The sequence below is a fragment of the Leuciscus leuciscus genome, assembly GCF_965113295.1.
Source record: "Leuciscus leuciscus genome assembly, chromosome: 10".
NCBI classification, from domain to species: Eukaryota; Metazoa; Chordata; class Actinopteri; order Cypriniformes; family Leuciscidae; genus Leuciscus; species Leuciscus leuciscus.
The window spans coordinates 503,115-530,416 of NC_138734.1; the positions used below are offsets into that span (position 1 = coordinate 503,115).

The 27,302-nt window shown below is 39.8% G+C and overlaps 1 protein-coding gene across 1 annotated transcript in view; it reads left to right on the plus strand.

Moving 5' to 3' along the window:
* Window positions 1-17,734, plus strand: part of LOC309507441 (uncharacterized protein) — a 19,363-nt gene extending 1,629 nt beyond the window's left edge. The window contains exons 4-16 of the mRNA XM_082181627.1: window positions 3,725-3,912; window positions 3,988-4,092; window positions 4,172-4,286; window positions 4,403-4,553; window positions 5,742-5,862; window positions 6,978-7,133; window positions 7,227-7,264; window positions 7,369-7,398; window positions 8,949-9,121; window positions 14,558-14,979; window positions 16,830-16,929; window positions 17,042-17,276; window positions 17,375-17,734. Of these exons, the coding sequence (XP_082037753.1) occupies window positions 3,725-3,912; window positions 3,988-4,092; window positions 4,172-4,286; window positions 4,403-4,553; window positions 5,742-5,862; window positions 6,978-7,133; window positions 7,227-7,264; window positions 7,369-7,398; window positions 8,949-9,121; window positions 14,558-14,979; window positions 16,830-16,929; window positions 17,042-17,276; window positions 17,375-17,472 (1,932 nt within the window). The 3' untranslated portion in view covers window positions 17,473-17,734. The remainder of the gene's footprint in view (window positions 1-3,724; window positions 3,913-3,987; window positions 4,093-4,171; window positions 4,287-4,402; window positions 4,554-5,741; window positions 5,863-6,977; window positions 7,134-7,226; window positions 7,265-7,368; window positions 7,399-8,948; window positions 9,122-14,557; window positions 14,980-16,829; window positions 16,930-17,041; window positions 17,277-17,374) is intronic.
* Window positions 17,735-27,302: the final 9,568 nt, after the last annotated feature.

The following is a 27,302-nucleotide window of genomic DNA, read 5'->3' on the forward strand; positions in this document are numbered from 1 at the left end:
TTTAAACATCCGGAGTATGACTCCTAAACGCGAACAACTTGAACATTTACTCTGTAATTCCAATATTGACTTTCTAGGATTATCAGAAACTTGGTTAAATTGTTCCTCCTCAGAGTCCATAGTAAATATGCCTGGATATAATGTTTTTAGAAAAGATCGGGAGCAGGGGAGGGGTGGAGGGGTTTTATTGTATGTAAAAAGCACTTTAAAATTTAATCAAATTGAATGGCCAAGTGAAGTTGGTCTTGAGTGTGTTGGTGTGGATATCTCACTTTCTGCCGTAATGTCTTCTATTTTAATTTGTAGGCCTATGTATCGTAAACCTTCAGCAAAGTTGGATTTTTATGACAAATTGAAACAACTTCTTAACCACTGTGATTTGAAAAAGGAAGTAATTATCATGAGAGATTTTAATATTAATTGGAATGAAAGGAAGGAAAGAAAATATTTAAAACAGATTTTTGACTATTTTAACTTTACACAACCAATAGAACAGCCTACTAGAATAACCCCTCACTCTAAAACTAGAATAGATCTTTTGTTTACAAATAAACCTGAAAGAAAACTTTTCAAGAAAACTAACAAAGCAACGCATTTTAAATTCATGTAAAACCACTGCTTATCGTGATATAGTCCCTAAAAATCAGCAACAAAATCTTGAAATAGCTTTAAAAGAGCTCGATTTGAGTGAAGTCCAGTGAGTTGAGTGAAGGGTTTGAGTTGAGTGAAGTCCTGTGAGTTGAGTGAAGGGTTTGAGTTGAGTGAAGTCCTGTGAGTTGAGAGAAGGGTTTGAGTTGTTTACTAGAAGGGGACGGTTAACAAAAATAAAAAGGAACACGTTGCCCTGGGTTAACAATGAATGTAGGAAATTGATGAAGGATAGAGATCAGCTCCTTAAAAAATCACTGAATTCTGGTCTTTTAACTGATTGATATGAATACACTTCTGTGAGGAATAAAGTAATACAGACTTTACGAAAAGCTAAAGCCATTTTTTTTTATGAACATTATTGAGGGGTCAAAAGGGGATGGGAAAAAATCTGGCAAACCATTAATAAAATAGCAGGAAAACAAAAGAACATTGATAAAAGTTTTGAACTTAAAATTAACAACATTTTAGTAAATTATTCTTTAACTATAGCCACTAATTTTAATGCACATTTTATGAATTCAGTTGATGAATTAACCCAGCTTTTTACCATAAAAGACAATGGTAAAAAAGTAGTAAATATTATTGATGCTTTAAAAAGCTCCAAAGCAAAGGACGCCTATGGGCTTGATACAACATTTTAAAAATCGAATAAAGATTCTTTAGTATGCCCAATAACACACATGGTAAACTTGTCCTTCTGCTTGGAAGGTGGCAAAAGTTGTCCCAATTTACAGATCTGGAGATAATTAAAAATTTAACAATTATAGGCCAATTAGTATACTTCCTATTATATCTAAGGTAGCAGAAAAATGAGTAGCTAATCTTTTGACTAATCATCTAAACAAGGGCTTTATTTCTTTACATCCAATGCTATTTGGTTTTCGCAGTAATTATTCAACAGATTCAGCAAACTGTTTGTTTGTTGAGAAAGTGAAATGCTTATTAGATAAGAATGCGTGTGTTGGTGCTGTCTTTTTAGATCTAAAGAATGCATTTGACACAGTTTAAATAAAAGCACCTGATGGTCAACAAACAAATTTAAATTTTTCAGATGAAGCAATACTTTGGATGAAATCTTATCTTTTAAATAGGAAACAATGTGTATGTATTGATGGTATCAAATCTTCTTACATTGCTTGCCCCAAGGGGGTTCCACAAGGTTCTATTTTAGGACCAATTCTATTTTCACTTTATATCAATGATTTACCTGGAGTATGTAAAGATGTAAATGTTCAGATGTATGCAGATGATGTAGTAATTTTTACCCATGCTAAGAATTTTGAAAAAGCCTTGATTACTTTGACTTCTGCTATGACCAATATACAGGATTGGCTTCCCAGGACTGGGTTAGTATTGAACACAAAAAACCTGTGTGTACGATGTTTTCAAAACTGTTAGTAGAGTTGGCACATTCAAATGTATTTCTGAGAGGAGAGGAGCTTGAAGTTGTTAAAGAGTTTATGTTTCTTGGGGTTACTTTGGATTCTACTCTTACTTTTAAAAGCCATGTAAAAAAGTTGTCTAATATTGTAAAATTTAATTTAAAGAATTTTAAGTACATGAGGCCCTTCTTGACAGTTGGTGCTGCAAGGTTGTATTTATATTCAATGATTTTTTCACATATCCAGTATTGTTTCAATAGTTGGTCATTCACATGTGACACAACTCTAAAGTTTATAGAAACACTGTATAAGAAGGCGATAAAAGTGTTGGATAAAAAACCCTCTCATTTCATCACTGTAAAATTCTAAAAAAACATAATTTGAGTTTTGAAAATTGTAAAAATTTCAATTATGCATGTTTGATTTATAAGGTCTGGCATGGGCTTGTTGAAAGAATTTATGAAACAGAGGACAGATTGTGGTATTGGTACCAGGTCTGTCATTAGAGGAGATTGTGAAGTACCATATAGGCGAAGATCTTTTGGTCAGAAAGTATTATCTGTGATAGGGAGCAAATATTATAATAGTTTACCACAGTCAATAAGATAATGTTCTACTCATCACACTTTTAAAGAGCAACTAAAGAAGTAGCTTATGACAAATCAGGTGTGTAAACATTTTTCTTAGTAATTTTATGAATGTGTTTTGGGTATTGTTTTTTTGTAGTGTTGTGTGCTGAGTATTAGTTTTTGTGTGTTCCTGCCTAGGGACTGCGGACGTAAATTAGCAATGTTGCTATAATCCGGCTTGTTTACATTGTGTATTTTGTGCAAATGTTTATTAACATGCTTTGTCCCCTATCAAATAAAAACAAACAGAGACATGCAACATCGCTGATATTCTGGGAAATCATGCTAATGTAATATTGTTTATTATATGATGTAAATAAGAGGGGAAATCATCCAGGGGATTTTTTTTAACCTTGAATTCTTACTGCATTCCAAAAGGATACATCAGAGTGAAAGCATGCAGTCTTTGATTGCTTTTTGTACATCGAGTAACACTTCAGTTTCAGAGGCAAAACAGGGGTGTTTCGTTACTAAATGAATCTGTGTTTGAACAAATCTGTTGACTCTCTCCTTAAGACAGTGACTAACGCCACTTAAAAGCAATTTGAATTTTAGTTTAATATTTAAAGTATGAGTTTTATATTTATGTATTTACATTTTTATTTTTAAAACATTCATCTTATAGCGTTATTGATGTAAGTGTTGCTGCATTAAATAAAGTATATAAAAAACACTTTTAGATGCAAGTTTGGTTTTCAGAATTCACCATGAAAACCTAAATATTGTTGGCATACAGGGTAATCTTATGTTGGTTATTTGCTACCGTTAACCCACAAATATTAATATTTGTTCTTATAGCTTCTGCCAACGGTTGGATCACCAAGGCGAGTAAAAGACTCTGAAGACTCCTCTCCTAACCCTGAGTGTAGAGGAGCGACAGGCATTAGTGAGCGTGGCAGACAGAACTTCATTAAACAATAGCTTGATCCATTTTAATAAATTGTTCACCAAGACCGACAGCAAGTTTTAACCACGTTGAAATTTTAAAGGGTCTTAGAGTTTCACGTGCCGAATATGATACGGGAGGTTTATAGGGTTAAAGTGCGGTGTCTCTGCCTGCAGGTCAGGGCTCATTACAGTCTGGTGTCCACTCTGCCCTGTCCAGCCCTGGATGACGTGTGTAATGAAGTGAACTGCCTCGATCAGCTCAGCTCTTCTCCGGTGAAAGGAGTTTTTCCTTCTCCCGGCTGGTGCCTCCGTCAGTGGCAGAAAACCATCCCTCAAAACTACACCTCTACTCTTCAGCTCGGGTTTGTGATTACAGACTGTCCAAGTAAATGACCTGTGGAGTGAATAAAATATAATATCTTGTGTTCACTCTTTAGATATGATGGAGCTGTGTCACTATATTCAAGAGCAGATCTGTCTGTTAGATCGGACACTAACAGCATTAACCAGCCTCCATATGTGTCGCTGCCTCCTCCAGTCAGGTAAAGCCCAGCAAACACACTTCAGAAATGCACATAGAAAACATACTGTATGTTTGAAACATGTATCTCTGTATACCAGGATAAGAGCTGGTTGTCCTCAGGAAATCCCGGTAAATGTGATGGATTTGGATGGAGATGAGATTCGCTGTCATTATGAGAAGAATGGCCTTGGTGAATTTATGCGCCTTAATGAAGTCAGTCATCTTTACCTTTAAATTTCAGTTCAATTAAATAGTTACAAGTGTTTTTTTTTTTATTTGCAAGTTATTATATTGTTTCTTCCAAACACCCATGTGTTTAACCCTGAAAGGAGACGTGTACACTATTGTATGAAGGCGGAGGGTATTTGGGTCAGTATTCAGTACAGATCGTGGTGGAGGATTTTCCTTCGTCTGTGAAGAACCAGATTCACAACGAGGCAAAGCCTTTCTCCACTGTATCTGTGCATCTCTTAATAACAGGTTAGCATTTCATCTCAGTCTTCACAATGAACTAATGAATTACAGTACTATTTTTTGAAGCCTTCAAAATAAACACATTCAACAACATAATTACTGAAAAATATCAGTGCTATGGGCAAAACTACTGCATATATACAGTATACCAATCAAGTATTTTATAGTAATAGTACAAAATAATAGAAGGTATGAAATAATTCCTTTGCTTCCATAACACAAATGAAGTATTGATATTGAAAATCGATAGAAATGTAATATATTCAAATTTATGTCAAATAAAAAATGGAGTATTTTCCTAGATTCCAGCTCTGAACTCTGAACTTCATTAATCAGCACTGAAGATGTTCCTATGTATGCCAACACTTGCATTACAGCTTAAGCCTTAAGGATCAAAAGGTTTTTACATGTAAAATATATAGATATAACATTAGATAATATAGTTAGATTTGTGTATGTACACAAGCATAAACTGTTTTTGCTCACCAGCCACTGTGGCTAGTGGTTTTCCAAAGTTACGAGCCTCTCAGCATTTTCACTGGCCACAATTTAGACATCGATACCATAAGGAAAAACTGCCATATAGATCTTTTTAATATTATCTCATAATTTGGAATCCGTTATATAAGGCTGCTGTCATTTTAAGGCCTGACGCACGGACCCATTATACTGTTTTATATAGCCAAAATACTTTATGTACGCAAACTTTGGTTGTGAGCTCAAAATCTGGGGGAATGAGTAATATTAGGCTCAATACGTGCAATCCCACGCTGAAATTCAAGCCCTGTAACACCAACAATATTCATCCGGTCCAAACGAAAGGAGTGAGTGAGGGAACGCGGGTTTGTGTGTCACTCGCTGTCGGAGAGATTAGAGAGCGAGAACACACAGCTAGTATTGTGTATCCTGCGGAAGAGTTTCAGATATTTCTGTATCGATATGTATCGAAAAATCTATATTTTTGACAACACCACACGGCACTTAATCTATTATTTCAGATGCCTTTTTAAAAGACTACAATTTTAAACCGTATATTATATAAAATAAAAAAATTCAAGTGGCTAGTAGGGGTGACTGTTAATGTCAAGCCCTGTACACAAGTAAGAAGACAGATAAGATAGGGCTGAACCATGCACATTTGTAGGCAGTTTTACTGTGTGTTACTATAGATTTCTTGGTTATGTGTTATTGCAGTTGAAGTCGGAGGCGACTGCTCCACTGTGCCAGAGTTCACAGGAGTAAGTCCAGCAGGGGGCGCTGTGATCCACGTCCTGCCCTTTGGAGAAGTCCATCTCAATATTACTGTGGACTCAAGGTACGCAGACAGGACAGTTATATTTGGACATTATATTTGAGTACTGTTTCATGCTCATATCGATTTACCGAAAATACTAATTTCATTAGAAAGGAATGTCATCCTTATTTCAAATGCTTAGCCAAAAATGAAAATTTAGTCATTTACTCGACCTCCTGTTGTCCAAACCTGTATGAATATCTTTCTTCTGCAGAACACAAAAACATCAAAAGACATTTTGAAGTACAGTTGGAGTGAAACCTAGAGGTCTTCTTGAATTGGCCCTAATCACTTCTTTCTTAAACCATCTATAAATTCATTCTTAAAAAAGAAAATCCTGATCCAGTAAAATTAGTCTGACATGACAGAATATTTTTTTCACCTGACTGGACCCTAATGTAAATGTCAGTGATATCTGCAGATGTGCTGCTGTCTGGGACGAGTGCTTAATCTTCTACAGTTGTGACTAAAAATACTCATAATTTGGCCAGTGTCAGAAACAGCCACCAATGTGCCCTATGGACCTGGGAACTTCTGGTCCTCTGGTTCTCTGGTTCAGGTCTGTCTCTGTAGCCTCACATATTCATCAAATATGTCAGAGTGGCACCATTACAACACATTACTTTCCTAGTCATGGTGCTCAACTGCACTCGCAGCAAAGCTTACTGGCCACAAACTTCCACACGCCTCTGCACTTGCTGTGATAGATATCCTATTCAAGCTCATCAGTGCTGTCTCTGTCCAGCCATGATCCAGGCTAGATTTATTTTTCAGTGGAAGACACTTTCAGGAAACAGCGTCTTCACTCGGAATCCCTTTAGATCTCTTTGCACTTTGCAATGATGGAATTTCCTACCTTTCTTCTGTACTTCAATGTATGAATTTCTTCTTTCTTCAATGTCTGTACACTAGACATTGTAGTGTGTAGTTATTTATTTTTGCAATTCTGTTTGGTGAAGCCAAAAATGCCACAGTTCTGTTTGATTATATGTAAGTATAATTAGTACTGTTATGAGTAAAGGGAGAGAAGCTTGAAGATAGTTTCAAGCACCATAATAATTAGTCACTGATCTTTTTTTTTTTTTTTTGTCATTGTATCAGTTGATTTATGTTTTATTTTATTTTTGTCGTTGCAGTGTGTCTGAAATTGCTGTGATTGGCCCACCGGGACTCTTCATCTCCCCAATGGAAACAGGCAGGAGTTCGCAGAGCTCGGTCACACTGTCCTGGGTCAGAGGTCCTAATCAGTTTGCTCATCTGCTGTCCATTTGTTTTGCTGCAAATACTCAGAGGTAGCAAGGAGATCACGGAGTCCTCCTGAATACTTCCTAAAACCAGTTCACGGTTGACAACTCAGTTAAAACTCTCTTCTGTTTGTTTCACAGCCTGCAGTCTCGCATCAGGTGTATATGGCTACAACAAAGTAAGGCTGATGTACTCCATGTTTTCCTGGTGGTATTTAAAAAAACTAGCGATAGGAGGTCATATGCCTATAATCTATATTAATCTAGTATCACTCTCTTTCAGCACAAACAGATCCTTTGCCTCCAGGAACAGGTAATAATTCATTTGTTTGCATGGCAGCACTATAATATTCCACAATTGTTTCAGCCTGTACTGCTAAAGTCAAGTCACCTTTATTTATATAGCGCTTTATTCAATACAGACTCCAGTCGTTTTGTAGATACTGTACACCTCAGGTGTTGTAGTATTCCTTATCTAATACATACAGTAACACTGACAGACATCCATAAGGAAATTGGCAACAACTAACCCTTCATTAAAGAGCACATGGACACTAAACTGTCACACAGCAAAAAACACTGGAATCAAAACATAATATTGCACTGTCCTGCTTTTATCAGTGTATACGTCACAATACACTACAGACGTGCTCTCTATTTCTGATTTTTGACAGATAAAAAATGTGACCTGCAGCAAATGATGTTCATTGTTTCCATAGTGGATTGATGATCTTTCTTAAATCTTTTTGCATTCTGTTTTTATTTTTCATTGATTCGTGTGTACAGCTTTCTTTCTGTCATAGAAAAATGCAACATTTTATGTGAACAGAACCATAGACTAAAACCTGAACTCATCAATCTATTTTATTTACCCTTTGTTTTCATTCATACTAAATCCGCCTATCTAATCCAGTCATCCTCAGAAAACCAAATATCCATTTCCTACCGTCCACACTCTCTCCATACTCCAATAAACTTTTTACTGTATTATCTACCCGTCCTATTTTTTTAACTGTGTTATCATTTCTTGTCTTTCCTGAGTAAATTTCCTGCATGTTGTAAGAATATGTTCTACTGTTTCAGCCTCCTGACATTGTTCACACATTCCTGTAGGATGTTTTCCTGTAATTAAAAGTGTGCCGTTAAGATTGCTATGCCCAATTCTCAGCCTGCTTATTATCACCTGCTCTTTCCTCTTTGTTCCCCTACTTCTTGATATACCTACTTTGCTTTGGAAGTCCAAAGTAGTCGATTGTCGAGTTCACGCGCGTGATCATAGGTAACTAAACATATGCGCGTGAACTCGACAATCGACTACTTTGGACTTCAACCGAAAACAGGGTGTAAATACAGGTATGAGCGCTGGCCGAATTAACTTAATTTTTCTTCATATCTTTCACATCTACTGCAGTCAGATTCACCTGTGTTAACTCTAAAGGAATCACTCACATTGGCTGGGCACTTGTAATGACACATCAAGGATGTTAAGAGGGTAAAAGCAGGTTTAAAATATGCCCCATTGAAGTCAACAGAGTGTAAATTTGAAAAAGAGGATAACACGGTGTAGGCAACACCGATTTTTGTCGTTGTGCTCTGTATTGACAGCACTCCAAATTTACAAAAAAATGAGCTCAATGTTAAAATTGACCGGAGTTCTCCTTTAAGTTCTGTCAGTCCTGGTCCGATCTCAGTCTTATTTAGTGAGTGTTGCTACCTGTTCTGCTGTCCTGTGTATAATTACTAATAAACTTTCGTTGTGGAATTTTATCCTCGTTTCCGTCTGCCTTCCTGCAACCCACCGTGACACTCACCCTCATTTTGTTCCAAATGTAAGAATATTTCTCATGTCTATTTGCCTGTTAGAGTTGAAATGCAAGGAGCGGGAGCTTCAGATGTCTCTAGTGCTGCCCATGTCCTTCCTGGAGAATCTTCATGTCTCTGACCTCCAGCTGAATGATCCGGCATGCCCAGTGTCTTACAACACAACACATGTGACCACCACCTTCTCTCTGACGGGCTGTGGAACCAAGAGAATGGTAGGAAATGTTCTCACTTGGTAGATAGAGGTAGTTATTAGTGTCTTTGTATTTCTAGCAATAACGGTTAGGGTTTATCTTTATCTAACTTTATCCAGTATATTTTTTTTCTTTGTACATTTATCTTTGTAAATGCACTGAGCTGTTGGATGAAAACACGTCAGAGTTCTAAACCAACTTGGGATTTTTTTTTTTTTTTTTGGTTATCCCAAAAATGAAAAATCTGCCATTTGTGCACTACCATGTTGTTACAATTTATTTTTTTTTTTTTGCTGCAACTCATAATGTAATAACTGCACATAATGTAATAAGTATTGAATTAATATAATACAATGTTCATAATTTAATGTTATATTTTTCACAACATAATAGGGAAATTTCTAGGAGAACTTTATTACATAATGAACACACTGTAGCAACTGTCAAAAGTTAACAATGTGATAAATGCACATAATGTCTAAGCAAAATATGTTTATAATATACTGTTTTTTTTTTTTATTACAATCACTAGGACCAATTTCTCGATACCTTTTTCAAAACTCTTCACACAGTGATCACAACATCAGTCTATGTGGGATAAACTGAGGATCATTTATCATTGCTTTGGCAAAAAAAAAAAAAAAAAAAAAGCAAAGACGACATCTTTAGAATTACACGAATTATTTTACACAATCAACACCAAAACTCTAGGAATCTACATGCCAATCTACACATGATTACATACTCCTTTCGTTTTGTATTAAATTAGGTTTTGAACTTAAAACAGCAATTTGCTACATTTCTACACTAATACAATATTGAAATATTATCCATATCTAAAAAAAAAATCAAATACTATCAAAGCAATTAGATGTAGAAGAACACCTACACAAGTGTTAGTCTTTCAGTTTCATTACCATCTATAAAAAAAACATGGTCCATGTAACAAACTGCAGTGAATTCTTAACAGCAGTGAGTGTCATGCTTGTTTCGTAAAGAAATGTTACAGAAGAAAACATTGAATAACGAGTGTTCCCTTTCGATATGGTTCACTCACATTGCGCCAGTTTTTAACTCATGCTTATGGGGGAAAACTCCTGTTTTCTCAGAATCCTGAAGCCTGATTGGTTCACGTCTGTGCAAGTGCACAGACAAATGGCATATAAGCCCGCCGAAATGGAAGGGGTCGGCTGCCTATATAAGCCACAGAAATGTGAGATCTCGTGAGAATCTTTCTCCTTCAGCGCGAAGATCATCTCGCTGCTCCGAAGAAGACTGAAGCCTCTCTACTCGCCTCTTCCCGGCGTCGACGAGCCTCGCAGTGAATTAAACGTTCTTTAAGCAAGCTGACCAAGCGTTTTCCCCTGCGGTTCACCAGCCCACTCTGGATGAGCTCTGAGTGCATCACTTGCCTGGGCTTCACCCACGCTGAGGCGGCGCTTCTGGATTCCAGCTGCCCGCACCGGGAGAAGCCGAACCTGGCCCTGCTACGTTCCTACTTCTCCTTCCCCTCTTGAGCCGAGGCGAAAGAAGAAATGATGCCGCCAAGCTGAGCAGCGAAGCGGAAGAAAGCCCAGTGCCCGCATGTCTTGCTCTCCCCTTACTTTGAAGAGTCCCCTGTGTTCTTCACCCACGAGGATCAACAAACCTCATCTGGCGCGAGTGGCATGATCTCATTCGGCGGATCTGAGGAAGAACTGGACTCGATGTCTCTGGCTGCCTCTGACTGTGAAGTGTTGATGTCAGCCTCGCATGGACTCACTAAAGCTGTTGAAGAGCTAGGCAAGGACTGGTAGGCCCCAGAAGAGCCCACCCGCAGCCAACTCGATGAATGGGTCCTGCTGCCAGAGCTCAACCAGCGCCCAGCCCAGTGCTTCCCGGAGGTCCATCAGGAACACACAAAGACATGGCGCTCCCACTACTCGTCACGCATCCATTCTTCTTCTTCGGCTGCTCTCTCCACGGTTCTGGCTCATCTCTGCCCGCCCACAGCTATCAGGCCGAAGACTAAGCCCTCCGATCCTTCTAAGCTCTGCAGGACAACGTCAGCACTTTCCTCCAAAGCGTTCTCTGCTGACGGACAGGCGCTACACACCATGGCGTTACTCCAGGTTTGCCAGAGCAAACTTCTGCACCGAATGGATGAGTCTGGACCTTATTTTGCTATGTTTAAAGAGAATGATTTGGCTCTGTGCGCTACTAAGCCACCGCCCAAACCATCGGCCACGCCACAGCCAGTCTAGTAGTGCTGGAGCGTCACTTATGGCTCAATCTCACTGTGATTAAGGACGCTGACAGGACGGCTCTTTTAGATTCCCCTGTTTTCCCGTCTGGCTTATTCAGCTCCATGGTAGGCGGCTTTGCGGAGCGTTACATCGAGGCCCAGAAGTCATCGCAGGTTATGCGTCACTTCTTGCCTAAAAGAGCCAGCTCCACCACTGCCTTTAGTCACTCCAAGATGGCCCCGCCGACCCAGGCCAGCTTCACAACCCAGCAGCGACCCAGGCCAGCCTCAGCGACCCAGGCCAGCCTCAGCTTCAGCGACCCAGGCCAGCCTCAGCTTCATGACCCAGTAGCGACCCAGGCCAGCCTCAGCTTCAGCGACCCAGGCCAGCCTCAGCTTCAGCGACCCAGGCCAGCCTCAGCTTCAGCGACCCAGGCCAGCCTCAGCTTCATGACCCAGCGACCTGACCCAGGCCAGCCTCAGCTTCAGCGACCCAGGCCAGCCTCAGCTTCAGCGACCCAGGCCAGCCCCAGCTTCATGACCCAGCAGCGACCCAGGCCAGCCTCAGCTTCAGCGACCCAGGCCAGCTTCAGCTTCAGCGAACCAGACCAGCTTCAGCTTCAGCGACCTGACCCAGGCCAGCCTCAGCTTCAGCGACCCAGGCCAGCTTCAGCTTCAGCGACCCAGGCCGGCTTCACAACCCAGCAGCGACTCAGGCCAGCTTCACGACCCAGGCCAGCTTCACAACACAAGCCAGCTTCAGCTTCAGCGACCCAGGTCAGCTTCACGACCCAGCAGCGACCCAGGCCAGCTTCAGCTTCAGCGACCCAGGCCAGCTTCGCGACCCAGCAGCGACCCAGGCCAGCTTCAGCTTCAGCGACCCAGGCCAGCTTCACGACCCAGCAGCGACCCAGGCCAGCTTCAGCAACCCAGGCCAGCCCCAGTCGAAAGCAGAGCCGGAAGTCAAGTCACACCTCCGCCCGGCAAAATGCTACCCATTTTATGAGTGACAAATTGTGTTTGTTGGGTGGAAGAATAAGTTGATTTTGAGAAATTTTTTTTGAGAAATAAGCATATATATATATATATATATATATATATATATGCTTATTTTCTGAACAAAAACCCAATGCACATTTTGTGATTATGACCTGCTCCATCATTTTGAGTTGCTTTTCTTTTCTTTAACTTAACTAACCCTAACGTACATCATGAACATTTTATTACATAATTTACTTTATAATGTACGACGTGGTTTTTTATTGAAGCGCACGACTCAGTAAATAACTCAAAAACCGTCTTTAATCCAATAATCCACAAAGGTACAGGAAAATTGCAGGAGAAATAATAAAACATCTACTAAATGTAGACTTTTGCACACACGATACTGAACAAGGAACTGAAAAAAACAACAAAAAAAACCAAATATACAAACGTAAATGAGGGAACTAAACAGGAACAGCTTAATGATTAACTGAGTTTCCAAGGAAACAAACTGGCACATACATAGAAACGAGGTCAACTTAATATGACAGGGAACAGGAACAGAACCGAACCAAACCAGAACAAAACATAATCCTGACAATTACATTATATCACAACTTAAAATGTAGGTAGATCAATCAAAACAGCCCACATTCTAAATGGACATTGAACAACCAAAGAAATATCAGCAGGTAAATGCCCAGTACAATTTTACGAAATAAATTTAAAAGAAAAAATGACAGAAAAACAAATTACCAAAAAATATGTTTATATATTTCTTGGAGTACAGCAGAGAAATTAAAATCTTAAAGGAGTCATGACCTCGTGTTACCTTGGATACCCAACGCTCTATTATAGTCTTTCAGGCACTTCTAAAAAAAAAAAGTGGAAAAAAAATAAACACAGAGCTCCTCAGACCCTTATTTCTGAAGGCATTATTGTATCGCGAGATCTGATGCGATATTTTGGCTGTCGTGGACGGTCATTATAATAATGCAAATGAGGGGCGCGTTGATTGGTGGCAGGAAGGAGGGGGGTTGACACCGCAGGTAACGCTTTACATATCATTCCAAAATGACATGGCGCAAGTTGTGAATGAACCCGACCTGGCCGCGACCGGCTTCCCGGCCAGTGTATAAGTATGAGGCGCCGTTTAGGGCTTAAATCAAACTTCATTCACGCACACATATATGAAACACGCTTGCATACATATATACTAAGTAGTCACACATACATGTATATGAACTCTCCATGCACATACTCATATGAGACGCGAGCACACACACACAAACTCGCGCACATACTCATATAAGACGCGAGCACACACACACACAAACTAGACGGCGCCTCATATATAAGCGTTAGGCAATCAATATACAATAGCCGAATTCATGATGATCTCAGTCATTTGTTGTTTGCAAAGTAACGTTAGCAGCCATTCCCCATGTTTACCTCGAAGCTAATACTCCCGCTAGCATACAATAGCCGCATTAGCAGTTAGCTGCTGTTTGTTACACACAGTAGAGCAATAAAAACACATTCTTACCGTTTCAATTGCAGGCAAGTCTCTGATTGTTGAAAATGGCCCCTTTTTCCCGAGCTTCGATGCCAACTTCCCCTGATATTGCCCCAAATTTGTGAAGGATTCCGGCGTACAATGTTTAGCACAGCACAGACACCTAACGTTAAGCCAGTGGGAAGGGTTGTAGGAACCGCGTCATTAAAAATGAATTTAATCCACTGGTCCCTGACAGCTTGGTCCGTTCTTGGTAGAGAAAACACATTTACATGTTGATTCTGGCAGTCAACAACAGAGCAACTCACGTGTGCACTACGTTTCTGCATCTTTCTCGACTGAACTGAATATGAGGGGGAGAGGGGCGGGCTTCCTGCGGCAGGTCTGCGGTGTCCATATATGGTATATCTTGCCCCGTCATGACGTCAAGTCGGGGCTGAAATTAAAATCTCGTATTTGAGTGCGCGTGCACGCGCGCTGGTTTACGAATCCTGGGGTAAACAAACGCTTCACTTTTAAATATCGGCTTCCCGGCCAGTGTATAATCGTTAGGTAATCATAACATACATTGATTCTCGTGGAAAAGTGAAAATTGCAGGTCATGACTCCTTTAAAGAATGATGAGAGTTAAAGAAATTATAGGAACGACATAAGGTGTGAGTGGTGCTTCTTTTAAATATTTAATTTTAATTTCATTTGATTTCATTGATATGTCATCTTTGATATTTTTCAGCATTTAGGTTCAGAATTGCTGTACACCAACACTTTACGCAGCATCAATCCTAACTCCACTATAAGCCGTGTTGCCACTCTCATTCTCCCACTCGCCTGCCGGATTCCCGGCCAACGAGCCAAAGCTCCAGCTTTTAAAATCTCCATACCATCAGACGTGGAGACGTTTGGTGCAGTGTCCTTCTGGATTGAGTTCTACTTCCCCGGAGAGGGCCCTATGGCCGCTGAGACGCGTCTGCCGCGCATGCGCAGTTTGCGATCGGTGCGTGCGGCTCAAGAGCTGCGGTCTACAGGCAGGATGGAGACGCTGGACCTGCATGTGTTTTCCAACTGCTCACTGGACCGTGCTGAGCTCATGGTGGGCAGTTGTGTTGAGTCAGACACACAAGACTTTGTAAACACGCGACCTCTGCTGAACCACGGGTTAGTATCAACATTAGCCCTGACAAAGACTGAGTCTGTTACTCAAACTACTTCTACTGCTAAAAGTTATTAGTGTTGGTTATTTTAACAAGTGCTCAGAATGAGTGACCCAAAAATATCATAAGGACTTACTTTAGGCCTGTATGCAACCACCCACAACACCCTAAAAGGCACATAGCAGCACACTAAAAAACACACTTAGAAACCTTTTGCAACTGCATAGCAACACCCTAACCACCCTATTAATGTGGCAGCCCCTGGACCAGCAGCACTCACTCATTTTCTTCTTCCACCCAAAACACTGACATGTTTCCTGTCCTGTGCCATTTGTGCTATAGATATGAATATTAAAAATAATGTGGCTTGTTGAGGAGAGATAGATGTGCAGTTTTGATGATAGTAATGATTTACACAGTTTGTTTACTACTTACTATTTACCTGAGCATTCAGTATTGTGCAATATAGCATACAGAAGGTGAGGGACATTTTGGGGGGAAAGAAGTGCTACATTTTATCATTTAAACATGTGACTTTTCATGAAAATTCTATAATCCAAGATGGCCGCCACCATATGACATCATAATATGCAAATTAGATGGGAAAATGTAATCCCTACATAAACTTTGGGTCATCCTTAATATTTCTCTAATTTACAGAAAGTCTCTATCTTTTATCACTTTTAAGATATAGCCTTTTGAAATTAAGATGTCAAAATCGAACGTTTTAGGAAAAAACCTCTGGCGCCTAAAGGGTTAATCTCATTTACACTGACTTACACTGATGGCATTCAGTCTCAGGGCCCTATCTCGCACCCAGCGCAATTAACTTTGTACCCGCATGTATCATTCCTATTTTGCACCCGACGCACAGCGGAATTTTCCCTCCACAGACGCACGTCGGTAAATTAGGGAATGAACTTGCGCTCCCGGAGGCAGTTCTGTGAAAAGAGGAGGCGTGTTCCAGCGCAAACGTTCCCTGGTGCTATTTTGCAGTTCCAGAAAACAATTTGCGTTCAGATGCTATTTTTAGGGTGCATGTTTGGCCATAATGTAGCGTGTGCACAACGCACATACACTTTGCTTCTCTCATCTAAACCATACATAATTACAAGGAAAAATATTCCACATGAGGGAAATCATTGTGGTGTCCATGAAGATGTGAAAAAATAGGCAAAAATCTAGCTTACACATTTACCAAAATTATACGCCTGTTTAACCGAAGCTAATTTGGGTGTGTTTCTCCATCCCCATACAATGTCACTTCTCTGTTTTACGGCCCTGACGAGAACGTCGGTCTCCTCGGCTGTGAACCGCTCCTGGCATGCGCCTGGCAAATCTGCCGTTATAATAGCCATCCGCCATGGAACAAGCGCGCCTGCTATTAAAGGGAATGTGAGATGATGCCCTGATTGGTTTTTCACGTTACGCCCAAACCACACCTATGAGTAATGTAGCTACTTCAGACCAAACCATTTTAGATTTGCGTCGAGATCCGCCCACAAAGTTAATTGCATTTCGCGTTTGATACTTGCGTTTCAGATTGTTAAAATAGGGCCCTCAGTCTCAATCTCTAAGCAACACAATATAATAAACACATGATTGTAACATAGATTTTAAAGTGTAATTGTAGAAAGCTAAATTATAGTTTATTTTATAGACATAGAGATTCAGGGCACCTCTAATTCTTACTCAGTAGTTTTTGTGATATAATTGGTGGAATCTCAAATGAAGATAATTCAGATTCAATAGCCACTCCCTTAAATGTCTCATCTTGTTTCATGTACTTCATGTTTTTTTTCATGCCTTTCTCTTTCCATCATAAATCTGTTCACCCAGCTCTCTGTCTTTCAGCTGTGCACCTGGAAATGGAACCTTTGAGATCTTGACGTCAACTTCGACTGTTCGAATTTACCGCTTGGATCTCAGTTCTCTGAGAGTAATGGGAGACACTGTATGTTTATCTGTGTTCTCAATATGCTTGATAACCTCTTTATGTACATTCTATGTACAGGTGTATCCTTCTTGTATGTCTGTTGTTAAACTCTGTTCATTTGTCTGTTTAGATGTATGTTGAGTGTCTAGTGCAACTTTGTGTTACCACCAAACAAACCCAGAGATGTCCTGATCCATGTACGGAAACGACAGACAAGACTATAGTAAACAGCATTCTGACCCACAACTACACTATCCGTTCAGGGCCTGTTAGACTCATAAAAGCCACAGAAACCAGCACTACAACCGCTAACCCAGTTGCTCAGCCCTCCATTAACCAGGTCGCTGCAGCCTCTTCTTCTCACAGTAAGTGTTTTACACGCCAATATCGGTATAGTGCACATAGCTGTGTTCAAAGCCTGACACAGCACATATCAAAGTATGTTTGTTCTTCTCTGTTTCAGCTCTGGAAAGAGGTGCATTCTGGGTAGTTGCTGTGTCATTGGCTGTGCTGCTTCTTCAGGTCATGGAGAACTTTGTTGAGCAGTTCATCACTGACTAATCAAAATCATCTTATTTTATCTTTTTTAACCACCACTACAATGTTTCTTTATATACCCTTTAGTCATGGAAAAAGCACTTATTGTAGGATAACGTACTTCATACTTTTACTCTCATCCACAAATTGTGTGATAGCATCAAGAAACACATCAACACCTCTTCCAATCTTTTAATTTTGACCAACTATAACAACATTATGTAATTTCATCAAATGATACTTTTATTAACAATAAAGAAATCAGTAGTTCAGTAAAGAATGACAATTCTTGCATTTATTCACCCTCATGTTTTTCCAAACCCATATGAAGGAATAAAAATGGAGAGATTTATCAGAATGTTTACACTGTTCTTTTTCATGTGATATAATGAAAGCAGACAGTAACCAGGGGCTGTTATTCACCATATAGTATCATAAATATAGTGCCTAACTTGTGCACTATAGGATTTGTATGATGAACAGCCCAAAATGTAGGCCTCTTCCATTAATGAGAATAATTTTCAATAATTTTTTTAAAGCAGTGTTAATGTAAGAAATCAATATTTGTATTAATGATTTATTTGTTTCTTAACAAATACTGATGTGTGTGAATAATTCAGTTATTTGTCTGTCATGTTATTGATTCAATAATATAGTTCCTTGTTCAGTGTAATCCAGTTGCTTTTGTCAGTGATCGGAGAGAGGACCCAAACGCAAGAGGTGCAGGATAATGGAATTTATTCAGTCACAAAAGAACTTAGGCAGTTTGCCGTTCACAGGAGAAAATAAAGACTTGATTGTGCATGCAGAACTGGAGGTGAAATCAGGAATAACAGTCTTGAAACTCAGGAATAGTCCTTAGTCCTGGAAAGAGGTCTCACACTAGAAGCAGAGAGGTAATGTCGAGCGAACAGCTCCAGTCGATGCCCACAGCACCACGGATAGCGACCGGATGGACAGCAGGCCGGCAGCAGGGTACTAGACAGAAATCAGGTGAGACGAACATGACAAGACAGACACAACTAAAATAACGACTCGCATAAATCAGGGTAGCTTAGAAGAGAAACAACTCCACAAGCCTGAAGCGGCTAGCAATAATCTGGCAAAGAAGCTCAAAACAGGTGGACACTAAATGTTAAGAGAGATCAGAACAAAGGAGGAACAGGCGCACTGATTACAATTACAAACAGGTGGATAGGGTGCAGGAACGAAACAGGTGAGAGAGAGAAAGAGGAGGAAAACAAACTTAACTTATGACCGCTTTGTAGCCGGTACAGTAACAGCACTGTGTCTGAAAGCCAAATCAGCTCACTTAGCATGAGTGTTTGAATGCATATGTGCACAGCCGCGTAGTCTTTTTTTGCAAAGTGAAATTGCCAATTACTTGTCTGGTATGCATAATACAGCGTTTTAGTCTTTCCGCTGATACGTGTGAACGGTAATCATTTTATTAATGTTTTCATCTGTACAGTCTGCACTTCAGTAAACTTGTTGTTATTTCACCTGAATCTTGTCTGTCGGAGTGTGACAGAAGACCAGACCATCCATTATTCAGAGCACAAGCACGGACACCGCAGATACCTTCGCTGAACTGGTGAACGCCGTTCGACAATCACTCCTTCCGCCATCAACACCTCCTTCACCTGCTGCCTCTGCCGGTCCCATGGCCTGACCAGCGACATACAGCGGCGAGGCGGAGGATTGCAGCGGGTTTATATTACAATGCAACCTTCATTTTGAAATGCAACCTCATCTCTACACCACTGATCGAGCGAGCATTGCCATTGTGATATCTCTTCTCTCTGAACGAGCTCTTCAGTGGGCACAATCGCTATGGCAAGCTGACGTTCCAGTTACGAAATCATTGTCCGCCTTTCTACTTCACTTCAAAGAAGTCTTCAGCCAAACCACGTCCACGATCAACTTTTTCATCTTCATCAAGGAAACCAATTTGTGAGTTCCTATGCGTTACAGTTCCGTACTCTCGCCGTTGCAAGCGGTTGGAACGAAGCTGCTCTCCTCACAGCCTTTCGCCAAGGTCTTAATCCTGACATTCGTCAACTGATGGTTACCCATGATGATAATATGGGTCTAGAGAATTTCATCCAGAAGTCCATTCGAGTTTCACAATGTCTTTCAGCTTGCTCACTGCCTCAACCTGCTTTGCATCCTCCGCCTCAGGTACCATCTGCCACCCTTCCAACACCAGAACCGATGCAGGTAGATTCGTACCACCTCACACCTGCGGAGCGTCAAAGAAGATGGACTAACCATCTGTGTTTGTATTGTGGGGAAGAAGGACACATAATGGAACGAAGCTGCTCTCCTCACAGCCTTTTGCCAAGGTCTTAATCCTGACCATTGGCCATGGGACTGTGCCATTGACCTGCTACCTGGGGCGACTCTACCCAAGGGTCGAGTCTATCCTTTGTCCATCCCGGAGCAGAAGGCCATGGAGGAGTACATCCAAGAGGCACTCCGACAGGATTTCATTCGTCCTTCAACGTCCCCTGCCGCTTCCAGTTTCTTTTTTGTAGCTAAGAAGGACGGAGGCTTGCAGCTGTGCACAGACTACAGGATCCTCAACTCCCAAACTGTCAAGTATAGTTATCCCCTTCCTCTGGTCCCAGCAGCCCTGGAACAGCTACGTGATGCCCATATTTTCTCCAAGCTGGATCTGCGGAGCGCCTACAATTTTATCCGCATCGAAGGGGGACGAATGGAAGGCGGCCTTTATGACGCCCTCCGGGCACTGAGTATCAGGTCATGCCGTACGGCCTGTCCAATGCACCTTCAGTCTTCCAAGGCTACATGAACGAAGTATTCCGAGATGTCCTTTAAAGATTTGCTATAGTTTTTATCGACGATATCTTGATATTCTCTCGAAACCTAGCAGAACACCGCCAACACGTGAAGCAGGTCCTCCAACGTCTTAGAGAACATCTTCTCTATTTAAAGTTAGAAAAGTGTGAGTTCCATACATCCACTGTCCAGTTCTTAGGCTAAATAATAGACCAACGAGGCATCCAGATGGACCAGAGGAAGGTGGAAGCCATCCGGACCTGGCCCCAACCCGTCACCATTAAAGAACTCCAAAGATTCCTCAGATTTGGCAGTTTCTACCGCCGATTCATCCTCAATTACAGTCTTCTCAGTTCTCCCCTCACGTCACTACTCAAAACCGGCCCAAGTCTCTGTCCTGGAACCCTAAAGCCACCAACGTGTTCTCAACCCTCAAAGAAGCCTTCACCACCACTCCCATCCTGCTCCATCCAAATCCAGAGTTACCGTTTGTCGTTGAGGTGGATGCCTCCACAACAGGAGTGGGAACGGTACTTTCACAGCGGCAGGGTGACTATCAACGACTCCATCCATGTGCCTTCTACTCCAAGAAGCTGTCCCCGGTGGAGCAGAATTATGACATCGGCAATCGAGAGCTCCTCGCCATCAAGCTCGCTCTAGATGAATGTAGACATTTGCTGGAGGGAGCTAACCACAGATTTGAAGCCATCACCGACCATAGAAACCTAGAATATCACAGAGAAGCTCGCCCGTCTAAGCCAGATGGGCCCTCTTCTTCACAAAATTCGACTTCATAGTCACCTACTGACCCGTACACAAGATCTGTAAGGCTGATGCTCTTTCTCGTCTTCACCAACCCAATCTCGACTTCACAACTCCAGAACCTATCCTCCCTCCAGCCATGATCGTGAGTCCCAGCCATGATCGTGAGTCCCATCCTCTGGTCCCTCGATGAAGAAATCTGTCAAGCAACACAGACCGAACCTGCTCCGCCCGGAGGTCCAGAAGGGGACCTCATCCATATTTTCGTTCCATCATCCTGTTGTCTACCCCTTCTGGACTCAGCTCACACCTCTCCGGGCTCTGGACACCCAGGTAGCCAGTGAACCCTCTCGCTCCTCAGTCAATGCTACTGGTGGCCCTCTATGACCCAAGATATCTCCCAATATGTCAAGGGCTGCTCAGTCTGTGCTATCACCAACACTCCCCGTCGTCTGCCAACAGGAAAACTGGTTCCTCTACCCATTCCTCACCGTCCCTGGTCACATCTGGGAATCGACTTCATGACCGATCTCCCACCTTCAGATTCCAATACCTGCATCTTCGTCATTGTCGACCGCTTTTCCAAAGCCTGCAAACTAATCCCTCTCAAAGGTCTACCCACAGCCTTCGAAGCAGCCGAAGCAATGTTCCACAATGTCTTCCGTCATTTCGGTCTTCCTGAAGACATCGGATCCGACCGAGGTCCCCAGTTTATCTCCTGTGTCTGGCAAGCCTTCTTCAAGCTCCTAGGAGTATCCATCAGTTTATCCTCCGGTTATCACCCTCAGACCAACGGCTAGACTGAGCGTAAGATCCAAGAGATCTTCTTTCAGACGAACACAATCAGAGTTATATGGAAATAAAAAGTCCTGGCTCTTCCAAGCTTTATAATGGTAGTTATTTCTTTATTTCTTTATTTTCAAGGATAACCCCTTGAGATGCACCATCTCATTTTCGAGGGGGTCCTTTACATTACAAAGAAACCAGCATCAAAATGGAAAATCATAATTAAAGTAAATACAACACAAGACTATAACAAACATTTAGATACAGTAACATTCACATACACGCACACACTAATAATGCTCCCACAAACCTAATCCGTTCACTTTTAGCCCATACCATAATCGAAGACAATCAGTGAGCCATCTGCGAAAATGCAAATTCAAAATCAAGGTATAAATATGCTTACACACTTCACTATACGTATACAGGTACATAAATGCAAACATGTACAATATAAACAAAAATTATAAATAAAATTAAAAGAAAGAGAGATCAGAAACAGGAACACGGTGTTTGAAAATAAGTAAGAAGAGATGATTTGAAAACATAAAAGGAAGTTATAGATCTGAGCGAGCAGGGAAGATTGTTCCAGTCTGATGGAGCTTTAAATTTAAACGCACGACGACCTACTTTGCAAATTCTGGGTACATAAAAGAAGAGCTGATCCGTATGCCTTAAATTGTACTGTGTATTAAAAGAAATTAGGTAACATTTCAAATATGAAGGGAAATGCAAATGAATACACTTAAAAATAAGTAGTAACCAGTGAAAATTGCCTTCTTGACTTGGGAGCCAGCCAGCACAAAGATTCCTACATTTGGCAATGGTGAGTTCTATAAGGACATCTGAGCACAAATCTACAAAGACTATTATAAAGTACAGAGATAGGACGAAGATTTGAATCAGTAGTATTCCCGTATATAGTATCAGCATAATCAATTATTGGAAGTATCAAATGAGTACGAATTATTTTTCGAACCTGTGTGAAAAGCAATCAGCAGAGTGATGAAGTGACTTCAATTGACCATATATTTTCTTGCAGATTGAGATAATATGAGGTTTGAAGGAAAGCTGGGTATCAAGCCAGAGACCAAGATATTTAAACTCTTCGACTTTTGTTAAAGCTGTTCCATCGAGAAAACTAATAGACCAGCTTTTAGATATAGGCAAAGAATTAGGTCGAGTGCAAAACAACATAGAGTACGATTTGTTTCTGTTCAAGAGGAGTTTATTAGAAGAAAACCATTTTTGAACTAAGTTAAAGTCTGATTGAAGAGAGTATTGAATTTGTGAGATGTCAGAACTGGATGAATATATTACGGTGTCATCTGCATATAAGTGAATTAAACTCTCAGGACAGATTTGCGGTAGATCATTAATAAAAATGGAAAATAAGAGAGGACCTAAGGATGAACCTTGTGGAACTCCTTTATCAATAATTTTGAAGCCTGACTGGCTGCCTTGAAAAGTAACGCATTGACTTCTGTGATGAAGAAAAGAATTAAAAAAATGTTAAAGAGTCAGAAGAAAGACCAATAGCATATAATTTGTCTAAGAGAAGATAATGGTCAACCATATCAAATTCTTTGGTAAGATCAATAAATATAGCACCTGTCAGCATATTACTGTCTGATGCTGACAGTATGTCGTTTGTGAGTTTTAAAAGAGCAGTGGTGGTCGAAAAATTTGATCGAAAACCAGATTGATGTGGAGATAATACGTTTTGGTCATTAAGATATTTAGAAAGTTGATTAAAGATTAATTTTTCAAATATTTTTGTTACACTATTGATAATTGAAATAGGTCTGTAATTATTAATATCTTTGATATCACCTCCTTTATGAAGAGGAATTACTCTGGCACAATTCCATGATCGGGGTGTTTCGCAAGTTGCCAATGATAAATTAAATATATCAGCCAATGGAAATGATATAACATGAAAGGCAAGTTTAAAGAACTTGATCTCCAGACCATCTGGACCAGCACTGCATCCAGAGTTTATACCATCAATAACCTGCTGAACATCATCTGGAGTGATAATATTAAAGCAAAATTATCTATTTAACCTATTCTGGGTCAGAGAAACATCAGAGTGAGGAGGAAAGGAAAAAGAACTGCCAACTGTAGAGAAGTGCTGGCTGAAGGCCTCTGCAATTAATAAAGGTTCACTAATACTTTTTATGGGTTTGTTGGTTATAGAATTAATCCTCTTCCAGAATTGCTTTGGATTCTTAAAGTCAGTTGATAAACAATCATTATAGTAATTTGCTTTAGGGTTAGGGTATTTCTAGTAATAGTTTTACATTTATTCCTTAGTTCTTTATAAGCATCCCAGTCAGCAGAATCATTTGATATACGATATTTTTTCCATGCCTTGTCTCTTTGTTTAAATAAGTGTATGAGATCTCCTTTGATCCAAGGTAAGTGTCGACCCTTAACCTTGATTGATCTCCAAGGAGCATGTTTATCTATTATCTCAACAAATTCAGTATAAAAGTAATTCCATGCATCTTCAACAGATGGAATTAACTGAAATCTCTCCCAATTTATGTCTAGTATGCCTTGAATAAAGTGTTCAGGATTAACATTATTCCATTTCCTTGATGAGGCAATTTAATTTCCCAAATACAATAAACAATAGAGTGGTCACTGAGAGAATGCGGTAATACCCCAGATTTTAAGATTCTGCCAGGATGAGAAACCAAGATCCAGTCAAGCAAAGAAGAGGAGCAAGGACCAACTCTAGTGGGTTCTGTTATGAGTTGAGTTAAAAAGATTGCGATCTTTATGAGAGGAATTAGCTAGCCAATTCTAATTAAAATCACCTAATATGATTTTTTCACTAGCACAATCTAAAGAATTAATAGTAGACAAGATACATTCAGTGGTTTCAGCAGGAGCATTAGGAGGTTTATAAATATTTCCTATTTTAAGTCGTTTGTTTTCATGAAAAATAATTTTAACAAAGAGGCCTTCAAAATGCAGGGGATTCTCACTTGGCAATACAAGTTCTGCAGTCAATTTTGAGGATACATATATTAAGAGGCCCCAACCTCTTGAGCCCCTATCTTTCCTGAATAGAACATAATTGTCAAGTCTGACTTCATCATCAGAGATCTCACTGTTTAACCAGGTTTCGGAAAGAGTAATGATATGTGGATTATTATAAACGAGCCAAGCTCTCAATAAATCAATTTTAGGAGGCAAACTCCTAATGTTCAAGTGAATAACAAGTAAACCTTTAGTGAAGTTCATTACTCCTAAATATAAAAATTAATATACACATGATATGAAAGCAAAAATGATCATAAAGCATCATCGCAGGTTATTGTATGAAGCAGTAGGGGGCATATGAAGAGAAAGGCAGTAGGAGAGCAAACGCGTGCGTGCGCACACACACACACACACACACACACACACAAACGGAGTATGCACATAAACCTGTAAGTGCACCGCTCAGTCTGCATAACCCCATTAGCAAACATAATAATAATAAAAAAAAAATATATATAATTATATATATATATTAGGGGTGTAACGGTTCACAAAATTCACGGTTCGGTTTGATACGATACACTTGTGTCACGGTCCGGTTCGGTACGGTTTGGTACGTTTTTGATACAGCAAAAAGAAAGAAATGCCAGAGAAATTTCCTTGATTTTTTTATTTTATTCTTTTTTTTTTTTTATTAAAACTAACATCATAAAGTATGATTTTTTTTTACTTTGAGCAATTCTAGAGCTATAATTTACTCTTCTTAGGAGCATATAAAACAAAACAGCTCCTTGGAAAAAATGAAATGTAATATTGTAGTAGTTATAAATAAAGGTTTATTTTAGATTAACATTTGAGGGCAGCAATTGTATTCATAATGTCAAAATAAAACCGACGTAATGTTATTTTAAGGCATTATAGCCTACTATTCCTGCCAAACGTCCATGGTTGTAGTTAGTGTTACTAACTTACAGTAAATCCATGGTGAATGTTGCTGATCTGTGGACACTGGATAGTTCATTCATGGCACAGTGTTTTTTCCTGGGGCCTGTTTCAATAAGGAGGTTCAACCAACTCTGAGTTAAAACTTGAACTCTGAGTTGACTTACCCTGAGATGGGAAACTCTGAGTGTTTGGTTTCAGAACAGCTGAAATTAGTTAGTTCAATCAACTCTGAGTTGACTGACTCTGAGTTAAGCGCGTGCACCACAACTATAAAAAGCCATTATCAATGGAGCGCAGATATTATGAGTCACCATGGCAACAGCGCCAGACAAAAAGAGGTCTTCATATTTCTCACCAGCAGAACTGGATGTGCTTCTGCAAGCATATGGAGAGTACGAACATTATTTCGTTTATAAGTTATAAGTTTACATTTTAATTACTGTTATACAGTGATAGGTGTAATTAATTACCAAGTAATCTAAATACTGTAATTTAATTAAAGGGATTACTCTTAATTCTTCTGTAATTTAAAGTTAAATCTGATGTAATTGTATTAGACTATACAACAATTCTGTATAGGCTATTTAACATACATTTTTAAAAGTTATATTTTTTAATGTAACCTTCTCCCTCTACACACTTTGGTCAATTCAAGAATAATTCATGCAATTGTATTTTGTTTATTTGAAAGCATTAAAAGCGCTGTTTCTTGTCTCTCCTTGTATTGTTCAAGTGTTTAAGGTTGACATGGGATTTAGTAATTAGTAATAAGTAGACCAATAATTTCTAAAGATAGTCATTATTACATTAATCTAATTACACTGTTGAAGATGTCATTTGTAGTTAGTAATACAAGTAACTTACCCAACTGTTATAATATCAGAGGTGAAACTGGAAGAACATTATGTTATTCAACCTAATTAAAAAAAAAAAAATATGTAGGTGCAATCCTGCAGGCATTAAAAGAACATGGCAGCAGATGAAAATTAAATATAAAAACATAATTCAGTCAAGTAGGCTTGAGCATATCATAGGTGTAGGCTACCTGACTTTACAAACATTTGACATATTAAATAACTAAAGCATCCAGTGTCTAGCAGTGCAGCAGCATTTTTGGCTGAGGGAATTCCTGGACGGACTTCAGAGCCAGTCCCAAAGATCCAAGGGCCTTCATAAAATGTAAGAGGTTTACATATGTGTTATTTTTTATATAGGCTATTTTTGATATTTCCATTTATTTTACTTTGGGTTAGGATTTTTGTTGGTCCCAATAGATTCTGATGGTAATATCTGTATTTTGGAGCCTCCTGTCCCAACAGAACCCCAGGCAGTTGTAAGTCACCTACTCAATACACCAGAAATTATGACAAATAGTGTTATAAAGTTATACTCGACCAAATCCTCATCACATGGGGATAACTAGTTTCTGCTGCCACAGTGAGGCCTACAGAGGTAATGTTAACATTATGTGTCTACACATCAAACAATCTACACATTCACATTTTTTCACATTTTTATGTGGAGTAGCCTATAGAATCTAAGTTTAAATTTAAGTATAAACGGGT